Below are 11,782 nucleotides of genomic sequence, written 5' to 3' on the forward strand. Positions count from 1 at the left end.
CATTATATATTATAATTCTAATTATATATATTACAATTCTCATTATACTCATTCTCATTCAAAAAGCAAAGCACCGGTTTTATTGCTTAGTTAAGGTTTCTATAGACAGCTTGTTTAGACGTAGCGCAAACTTTTTAGGCATGGTTTAACAGAATGCTTATTCTCTCATTCAGTTTTGTGTTTTCAAAATTGATGAAAGTCTAATATTTATATAATGTTATATATGAATATCAAAACTTCTTTTTCTTTATGCTACCTGCTCATAGAAATCTACTTATTATGCATGCTTTTATTTTTCTATAAAACTTCTTTACCTGCACGCAACACAATACTACCTGCACTCTACCCCATACTACCTACACACTATACTACCTGCACACAACACTATACTACTTGCACACTACACTATACTACGTGCCCACAACACTATACATGTACTACCTGCACACTACACTATACTAAATGCGCTTTACACTATGCTACCTGCACTCTACACTATACTACCTACACTCTACACTATACTACCTGCAGACTACACTATACTACCTGCACACTACACTATACTACTTGCACACAACACTATACTACCTGCACGCTACACTATACTACCTCCACTCTAAACTATACTACCTGCACTCAACACTATACTACCTGCACACTACACTATTCTACCTGCACTCTACACTATACTACCTGCACACTACACTATACTACCTGCACACTACACTATACTGCCTTCGCTTTACACTATACTGCCTGCACACTTCACTATTCTACCTGCACACTACACTATCGTACCTGCACACTATACTATACTACCTGCACACTACACTATACTGCCTGCACACTACACTATACTGCCTGCACTGTACACTATACTACCTACACATTACACTATATTACCTGCACACTACACTATACTACCTGCACTCTACTCTATACTACTTACACACCACACTATACTACCTGCACACTACACTGTACTACCTTCAGACTACACTACACTACCTGCACACTACACTATACTACCTGCATACTACACTATACTACCTGCATACTACACTATCCTACCTGCACACAACACTATACTACCTACACACTACACTATTCTACCTGCACACAACACTATACTACCTACACACTACACTATTCTACCTGCACACAACACTATACTACCTGCACTCTACACCATTTGCTTTTTAAGACAGTTATCGGCCTTTTCTTAATAGCATTGGGTGAAAGAAGGAAAAGTTTGAGCAAAAGTGGAGTTGATCTACTGATTATTCAAAGTCCCCCCTTTTATCCTAATCAGCTCACGTAGATGGCCACAGTTAGGAAAACATAGGTCTACCTCTAAGCCGTAAAAAAGCCTTCATTACTATGAAAGAGGACCAATCATTATTTCAAGTCCAAAATCGGATTCAGCGTGTTTGATTCACATAGCAAAAACGATAAAAGTTGTACGTGGCGGTTATGGTTTAAGGCTAACTAGGAATGCAAAGATCTACCTCAAGAATTTTCCAACTACGTGTATAAACGTTTGGCAGACGTGATTGTTTCACTTTCTTAGTTGAAAACTGCTTCTATCGTAGTAATACAGAAGAGTTCTAAGGTCAAGCTAGGCAAGGTGAGTTTGTGATGACGCAATGTTAATAGATTATATTTAATGGTTGACAACTTTTATGTGTACTCATAATGCGCAATTGACCTGAACTTTTGGAGCCGTCTTTCATACCTGATTTGGTTAAACATACTTTTGTAACTAAAACTGCAGATATTATGTATGTAAAATCACTCTCTATTTGGTAGATTCACAGTTGCTAATTTAACCCTCTTGTATTCAGTGTGACAGCGACCTAAATATAATGTGACTCTTGGTGAAATTCATCGCAGATACTTTTTACTAAGCTCATTATTGTCATACTGAGATGGCTTCATTTGAACAGAATTTTCACGAACAGTGCTATTCTAAATTCAAAAATTTTTTTAGTTTGATAAAATAGAGAGATTGATTAGCAAGCTTTTTAGGAGCAATCATAGTGAGTTTGGATGCATTATGATGCTTCCTAATTTTGTCTAGTTTACAAGAAGGTTTGCATATGTAAAATCAAGGCCAAGAGCAAGAAGCAATATGCAAATGTTAGTTCAATATACATATATATTGAATTTTGAAAGGAAATGATAGAATTTAAAAAAGCTTAAATCAGTGAAATGACTCTTGTAGGATGAGAACAAAACAGTGACCCATTTATGATGCATAAGCATTATTACACAAACTTTCTAAAAGAACAACATTATAAAAATTAAAGGAAAATGGTAAAATCAGTGAAATGTCTCCCGCAAGCTGATAGGAAGCGTTGATGAAACTACGGTAGATAATCATATAATAATGCTATCATAGAGTTAGTAGAGTTAACCCATAAACCAATTAACTATACTTGCATAGTTAATAGGTCTATGGTGAGACCAAACTCACCAAAATATCTAGTGACTCTAAAATAACGTTTACTATAAAATGTTTGCCATATCAGGAGTTTAGCAGCTGCTTGGGTTTACATAAGGACATATGTGAGTGTTGGGATCACTAGAAGCATATTAGGTACTGTCTGGTAGGCTGGGCTAGCCGCACACTCGTAGTCATCATCAATAACAGTTGTCAGAGAGTCAGTAACGCTGCTAGTATCATTTGTACTTATGTTACTAGCTTTGGTAATCTTAGTTACTCTGTTAGAAAAGACAAACCAACCGTCATTTCCTTTCTGCAGAACTGAACAATATTCGCTGCTTAAAAGATGTGACATGTCTGACACGTCTGATCGTTTGCGTCTTTTGTTCATAGTTTCGTCACAGTGTTTGCCTACAGGAATGTCGAAATATCTTGTGTGATAATCTGTACAGAAACGTGCATTTGCAACTGTCTTGATAGGTCCTTGATATTTGTGACTGCATACGTCATCTTCATTGCCGTTACAGACCCTGAAGAAAGATTCTGAAAGCATGTTTGAGGTGTCATAAAACACTTCGGTGTGATGATGGTAAGGACCAGTAGCTCCCTCATGTCTACAGGATATAAAGCACGTTGGAAAATGTGTAACACAATCCTTGTAGTTGACGACCCTGAAGCTTTCGTAGACCTTTTCACGGAAATCTGCAGCATAGAGTTTGTCACCAACCCGAGGCATGCCATAGGTATATAACTTCATGCTGTTTCTGTCTAATAGCCCTTTTTGAGAAAACGTAAATGCTGCGATCGAAGCCAAAGCACCACCCAGAGAGTGGCCGCTGAAATGTACTGTAAAGTCAGGATACTGCTCCAACAAATTCATAACTCGTGGTTCAAGACAGCTTAACTTTTGATAGGCTGTAAGAAAATACTTTTGCACATGGCCTTTTCCATATGCCAGCTTGGATTCAAACAATATGCTCAAACTCTGAAGAATAAGCTGAGGAGAAATTGAAGTGGTTCCTCTGAAAGACACGTATATCGACTTCCGACTGACTGACAACCCAATAATTGCTGCGCATTCTTTATATTCGAAAATAGTATCGTCACATTGTCTTGCTATAACTTCGACTATGTCAATGTCACTTGGTAAAATGCTACTACCAGCTTTGAGTTTTTCAACACAAACTTTTGGTTCGTCGCTATAGGCGGCAGCTGCGAGAAACACCTGCTCATATGCCAGTTCTTTCTTGTAGTCAGTGCTGATTTCTTGAAGATTGTCGCAGCCTGATTGGTAGTCTACGTTCATGTTTCCTTTACAAGGGTTGGCAAGTGATATACACGAATGGCACTCGTTGTCCAAAGGGCACCAGCGACAATTACCATAAGGTTGCACACATTTTGCGCAACTTTTTACTGAATTGCAGCTGCAAGCGTTTACGAGCTGATATGGTAGTATAGTAACAAGGCACAAAAGTTGAAGTAATGCTGTCATCCTCGACTGATGAGCTAAAGCGAATCAATTAACGACAAACTTAGAAGTTATGAAGTTCTGTAAATCTTTCTAGGGCTTTTTATATGAGAATAGCAAATGCCATGCGAGGTGATTGGCTAACAACGTACTTGACAACCAATCAGGTTGAAGCAAGTCGACTGGGCGGTTACTGATTTGACAATCGGTTGGCAATGAGCCAAGCTGCAGAAACTTGGTCATCAAATTTACAAATGAAAAATCTACATACATAAGCGGCTTCAGAGTTTTTTAGTAGATATAACTATGTGTAGATAGTAAACACAAAAGTTAATGCTAAGGAATATTTTTGACGCAGTGCAAGTACCAGTATATTTGGACAATTATTCAAATTTAAGATGCAACCATTAACAGTTTGAGACTTTGCTCGGAAGGCTTTTTCTGCATTTTTAGCAAGAATCAACAACCGTAAATGAGCAAATTATTTATATGCTGATATACTGTCATAAATTTAATAATTCTCGCAGCATTGTATGAAATTCTGCCTGACATTGGCAATTAACAATTTGCCAAAACATGGGCAATAAGTACAACGCGTGTTTTTTAATATTGTTCAAAATAACATTGCAAATTCCAAATGAAATTACCACTAGCTCTTAAATTTCTCTCAAAAATTAGATTGTAGGCTATGAAATGATGCTCTCTGCAAATCTCGGCAGCCCCGCCTACAGTTTTCTACTAATCGCATACTTTGTCTAAGTAAATAATTTGCTTACTCTGTAGTACATTACCTACAGCAGTTCAGTGGAGTTGTAGTGAAACAATTTAGCTATTAGTGTGACCTGTAATTTTAAATGTAGCAGAATATGTAGCAAGATGGAATAAATACATTGTTTACTTTCGGAGTTGTCAACACAACATTCATGTTTTTGCTCCTTCATGGGGCTTGAAAGTTTTATAACAAAAGCTAAAAAAAATTATATCAGAGCGAAACTTGTATTAGAAGATTATCAATCTGTAGACTACAAGCATCAACCTGTGGAAACAAGTATCAACTTGCAGTCTACAATTATCAACCTGTAGTCTTCAATTATCAACTTGTAAACTGCAGTTGTCAACCTGTAAACTACAAATATCAACCTGCAGACTACTAGTATTAACCTGTCGTCTACATTTATCAACCTGTAGTCTACGATTATCAGTTTGTAGACTACTAGTATATCAACCCGCAGACTACAAGTAAAAATCTGCAACTTCTCGATTAATAAAATGCACAATTCTATCACTGACAGCGATTGACAGAACACAATATTTTTGTAAGAATTCATAATAATCGCTACATTTTCTAATAAGCTAGAATTTGCCATGAAAGCATGAAACCTTTCAATATAGCAAAGTTAGTCTTAGCTATAATGAAGCAATTTGTCTCTATATAGTCACAATGTGATGAAATTTCTAAACCTGATTTCTAAGGTTAAAAATGAACTGCCCCGATTAGGACATAACTTTCTCATTTACAATAACCTACCAAAATAGCTCATTGTCGAAGTAGCATCACCTTGTATCTTTTCCCATTGAGGTCACGGCGTGTACAAAATGTTACTCATATGGAGTTATGCTAACATGAATGCTAACAAAAACATGAAAATATCACCGAAGCTTAAAACATTTTTTAACTGTTGGCTCGATGTCCGTATGCCAAATTCAGCATGTCGAGCCAGTCATCCAATGGGAGCGCAAGCGTGTTCGCGTAAAAGAGACATGACTTGTCTGAATAAAATTAGAATATCTCATTCGACATTACTATATACTTTCTCAAAGAGCTCTGGCTCATGCTGTGTAGCTAAATTAAGTTACCCATTAAGTTTTCAATTTCATTTTGCAAAATAATTGAAATCTTTTTTGTATTACCTGATGTAAGATATACATCAGGTAGTTGCTCTATGTTCCCATTATGCAGTTATTATATATATAGTTTATTTATATATATTTTATATATAAAATTTGCATATTTTATATAAATAAATATTCTATCTATTATGCACTCCCATTATTTTTACTATGTCTACCAGGGTTTGAGTGTCAAAATAGGTATTTAGAGTCTATCCAATTTAAAATAATAATCTACTTAATTCTACAATGACATATGAAAACCTGAAACATTCTCCTATTGCATCTCATGTACATGTAACTATCTTTTTGACAATTGACCTGCGCAATGTTGGATTAAATATACCAAATCTATCTCATGCAAAGTTTTAATTAACTAGGATTTGTCTTACCTTATCAAATAGGGGTTTGGTGATGTACATGTATATAAAAACTAAAGAAAATTGCGTCGAAAAGCCATAATAAAATGAGTTAGTAAAAGCTATAGCGATGAATGTTAAAAGCTTGTAAAATTTTATTTGAATTTTTCGATTTCATCGCTGTGTTGTTGATTTCATTGCTGCGCTGTTGATTTTTCTGCTGTGCTGTTGATTTTGCTGCTGCGCTGTCAAGTTCGGTGCTGCGCTGTCGATTGTTGTCTGGTAAGCTGAATCTCTGTGTCTAATACTCCTAATAATTAAAAGTGAGAGGCTGTCCCAAAACCAAATGTCTATAATATAAACTCATTCAAACTTTCAATGCTGAAAAATAAACTTACACAATATTTTTGTAGATTGTATCAGAAAATATTAGTATTTTTATCATTTGCAATTGTTTTTGATGTTTGAGGTAATCTGGTTGCCAGGATGTTTCAAGATTAAAATTAACAAAACTTGATGACGGTTGAAACGCTAAAAAGACCAATACATGTAAAATGACTTAACTAGTTGCTATTGATATCGGCTACTGCATTCAAGTTGTAGAGTTACGTGTCTCTATTCTGTTGGTCTCTTTGCAACTCTTCACAACTACTATAGGCATCATAAGCGCACTTTCATTTCATCTGAGCAGTTTAACATTGATCAAGTTTTGTCAATTCTAATTTTGAAACATATTTGCAATCAGATCTCTTTAAAAATCAAAAACAATTGCAAATGATAAAAAACTGCCGATACTTTCTGATTAAATCTACTAAAATTTTTTGCAAGTTTATCTTTAAATTGAATTTAGAGATGTTTTAATTAGGGCTCTTATCAAGTACTCAAAGCGCTACTCAAAATTATTTGAAGGAGTTTGCAAAAAAGATATGCACAATTCGCATTCTAAATGTCATGGATGCAAAGGATACTATGCAAACAAGAACCTGACACTAACACACTAGGATAAAAGTCATCCTTGATGAAACGCGCCTGTTCCAGGCACTTTAAAATATACCAGAAAGGTATAAGTAGAGTATTATGGTTCTAAGATATCAGAACAACAAATCGGCTCAGTATATACCTTTATGCTACGTTCTCCTTGTGTATGTAAACTGTTGGAGTTGACCTTGAACGTCTGAAGTGTGCGTAGTAAAGAGTGTAGGCCCTCTGCAGCCATCCAACCATACTAACTATATAAAATTACTGAGAAACAGCTTCAAAGCATTGTAACCAATAAGTAAATTTACATTTATCTCCCCTTTCATATTACTTTCCTTATTAATTTCTGCAGTTCAGATGTACGAGACTGTGCAATACCGTTTGCTAAATAGACTATGTATATATATAATATGCTATATTATTTGATTTATTAAATAACTTAGATTATTTGTTATTATATTAAGTACCTAGTGGACTATTATTAATAGTACATTTGGTATTACCTGCTCGACTCAAATGTTAGATGTTATTAATTTGTCAAAGGCCAAATGGTTGATAGAGCACATGGTCTACCAGAAAACCTATGGAAACTGAGTAAAATCCTTGCCTGAAACCAGATAGCCTTGCCAGAGCATCTGATCACTACACTCTCCAGAAGTAAGAATAGTCAGGTCATGGTCCCGGCGGTCTTTCACACCAGCAGATCTTGGTTATCATGGCATAAACGATGCAGCTTTACAAAAAGGAGCAAGGAACACTTCCCACATCTGTACCTGAGAGTTACCCTTTGAGCAAAACTAAGTATTACACACTGCTATCATGCAGATGGGAAAAACTAAGCAGTGTAAGATCTTGATCAGCGTTTTATAAAATTCTAGGAAGCTGCTCAAGATTGTGCAATGCTAAAAACTCGCAACTGCCAATTCTTATACTAGTTACAATATACAATTTACTATAATGTTAAAAAAGCAAATCACTGGTTTTATTGCTTAGTTAAGATTTCTATAGACATCTTGTTTAGACGTAGCGCAAACTCCTTAAGCATGCTTTAAAAATGTTTACTCTCTCATTCAATTTTGTGTGTTTTCACAATGTTATTAAAGTCTAATATTTTTATAATGTTATATAAGAATATCGAAACTTCTTTTTCTTTATGCCACCTGCTCATAAAAATCTACTTATTATGCATGCTATTATTTTTCTATAAAACTTCTTTACCTGCACACAACACTACACTACCTGCACTCTACGCTATACTACCTGCAGTCTACACTATACTACCTGCACTCTACAGTATACTACCTGCACACTACACTACCTGCACACTACACTATACTACCTGCACTCTACACTATACTACCTGCACTCTACACTACACTACCTGCACACTACAATATATTACCTGCACTCTACACTATACTACCTGCACACTACACTATACTACTTGCACACTATACTATCTGCACACTACACTATATTACCTGCACAGTACACTATACTACCTGCACACTACACTATACTACCTAAAACTCTACACTATACTACCTACATACTACACTATACTACCTGCACTCTACACTATACTACCTGTACACTACACTATACTACCTAGAACTCTACACTATACTACTTGCTACTACACTATACTACCTGCACTCTACACTATACTACCTGCATACTACACTATACTACCTGCATACTACACTATACTACCTGCACTGTACGCTATACTACCTGCACACTACGCTATACTACCTAGAACTCTACACTATACTACCTGCTATTACACTATACTACCTGCACACTACACTATACTACCTGCACTGTACACTATACTACCTGCACTCTACACTACCTGCACTCTACACTATACTATCTTGAACTCTACACTATACTACCTGCACTTTACACTATACTACCTGCACACAACACTATACTGCCTGCACACAACACTATACTATCTGCACACTACACTATACTACCTGCACACTACACTATACTAAATGCACTTTACACTATGCTACCTGCACTCTACACTATACTACCTGCACTCTACACTATACTACCTGCACACAACACTATACTGCCTGCACACAACACTATACTATCTGCACACTACACTATACTACCTGCACACTACACCACCTGCACACTACATTACTGCACACTACACTATGCTACCTGCACTCTACAGCAGCTATAAGTTTCTTCTTGACATATTATGGTCTTTTTGTAACATTATATAAGGTTATCAATACTCTTGTCTTTATAATCTTTTCTGTGGTAAAATTCCTTATGTTAATTCTTAACATGCAAATGTCCATTGAAACGCATAGTGCATGGTAACTCCAGGTGCACATAACTCAAAATCGGCAGCATCTGCACAATGAAAACATTGTGATTGAGAGTTAATGTAGGTATGTCAGAATTGGCAAGGTCAACCAGAAATTTGATAAGAATCTGTATTTGTTAGTAGAGCTCATGCGCACTGATACATATGTGGACATACCCTTATCTGAACAGGCATAATTGAGAGAATTTAACCTTCGAGTACATTCGTAAGTGTATTTAGTTAAAACTGCTGGAGCATCCGTTTTGAGGGCTGAGAAACCCAATGCAGGTAACTTTATATATTTAGTGAAGAGACAAGGACAACTTGGGCTTAGATTTTTGAGCATATCTTTCTAGGTCTTGAAGGTCATAGAAACAACAGGCTGCGAGTGAAACCACCAATGTGCATCAGTAAAGCAGATGGTGAATATGCTGTCGCCTTCAAGAAAGCCTTTCAAAATCACTTGGACAGAAAAGTGTCAGAGGTGTAATAGGAAGAAAAGACCCAACTGTACAAATATAAAAAATAAGAATAATAGACTAAACAAATAACCTTTTAATTTTTGAAAAAGGATAACTGTTGTTTTAAAGATGGAATTTGTTATTATTTTAATTTTAAGGTTATGATATAGTTTACCTAATTAAACAGTCTATCTAAATGTTAGTGTTTGTCATGTTAGCTGAATCCCTGTAATGCTTTACAATGTGTTTGGTTTTATACCATTTAAAAAATATATACCACTTTTAAATATTTTATCAACATACACACTTTTACTTGCCTTTCGTCATGTATCCAGTTATACAACATTCTGTAAAGTATGTTATAATTTAGTATTATAAACCATAATTTTACCATCTTCAGCACCGTTGTATATTATAACACTGATGTCTTGTATAACACTGCTGCCTTGATTGTAGCATGACTTTGCTGTCTCGGCTATAGTTTGAACTCGCTGTCTCGTCTATAGCTTGACATTGCTGCCTCCGCTGTAGTTTGACACCGCTGCCTTGGCTGTAGTATGACACTGCTGTCTTGGCTGTAGTAGGACACTGCTGCCTCGGCCATAGTAGGATCGTGAAATCATTTTAGGTGTTACAAACACAAGTAACAATGGCCTACTAGTCTAGAGTACCTGTCAGTGTCTGTCTGGGCTGTCCTGTAGACAACACGCTGTAGTTTAATTCCTGGAAAAAGCCACTGATCGTAACAGGAAGGTATCCAACCTTAAATTGCTTTCCAACCCTAGACATGTTTTTGATTTTCTATGTTTTCTACCATTGAACCCAATATGTCCAGCTAATATCACAAAGCCATTGTTGGTGCAATAATTCTCGTAAACAAACACACACAGCCTTCGCTTGAAGCAAGCAAATCAAATGTACTCGATCTTTAAAAAATTGTCCACACGCATGCACGCACATGCAAGTACATACACACTTACACACCACATGTATGCAGGCACCACACACGTGCGGAGCTCTCACAAAGATGTTTTTGTAGACCTATTCAGGGTACATCACGATTTGTGGAGCGCCTTCTTCCTTGTTCAATGTATCAATTGTCATTGCAATTAGATGTTGAGGCAGTGAGATAAATACTACACCTTTGATGAGATATTTTGCAGTTACTAGAAATGATTCATACAATCTATTCTTAAAATACTAGCAATCATGAATATTGCAGTCACACCTGTTTCATGTTAGCCGATTCTAACATTTTAGTATTCCCCAAAAGTGTATGCATATGGAATTCATGGAGCTAGCCTTGACTTCCTTATGCCTGCCAATAACCTAGGCACATGTATTTCACGTGAACTTAAAACTTTATAGAGCTTTTGCACTATAGGTAAATGTATGTGACTACTAATAATTGGTATTATTAAAGATGTTTGGAATAAAAAATTATCTGTCCTTAAAAACGGCCGTATTTTATTAGTAGTAGTTATGGTTAAATTCCTATTATAATATTTTTGTTGATTTGGTTGCAATGAGTGGCGGCTATCATCCTGCTAACACTTTCCGAGTTCGAAATTTTAAAACCAAAAATTGAATTCTGAACCATTTGTTTGAGTGTTAAAAAGAAGCATTTACATGAATGTTCTGTACAAAAGCATTATCTACACTTATATTTTATTATTTTCAAATCAGAGGGAGTCATAAGTGGCTAATATTAAATAGTGAGAAGACAATCAATCCACTGCCATATTTATCAACTAATGACACTATATCACTAGCATGGATAATATAATTCAATACACTACAATATATATATATATATATATGTATATATATATATATATATATATATAT

The 11,782-nt window shown here is 35.7% G+C and overlaps 1 protein-coding gene across 1 annotated transcript; it reads right to left on the reverse strand.

The window, feature by feature from the left end:
* Positions 1-2,552: 2,552 nt before the first annotated feature.
* LOC137397541 (lipase ZK262.3-like) lies at positions 2,553-3,752 on the reverse strand. The gene has a single exon (XM_068083833.1). The coding sequence runs from the start codon at positions 3,750-3,752 to the stop codon at positions 2,553-2,555; it is 1,200 nt and encodes a 399-aa protein (XP_067939934.1).
* Positions 3,753-11,782: the final 8,030 nt, after the last annotated feature.

This window comes from Watersipora subatra, chromosome 5, assembly GCF_963576615.1.
Source record: "Watersipora subatra chromosome 5, tzWatSuba1.1, whole genome shotgun sequence".
Classification (NCBI taxonomy): domain Eukaryota; kingdom Metazoa; phylum Bryozoa; class Gymnolaemata; order Cheilostomatida; family Watersiporidae; genus Watersipora; species Watersipora subatra.

Bases quoted from the DNA above. Each gene is read 5' to 3' on its own strand.
- LOC137397541 (XM_068083833.1), bottom strand. From the start codon at position 3,752: ATGAACGTAGACTACCAATCAGGCTGCGACAATCTTCAAGAAATCAGC.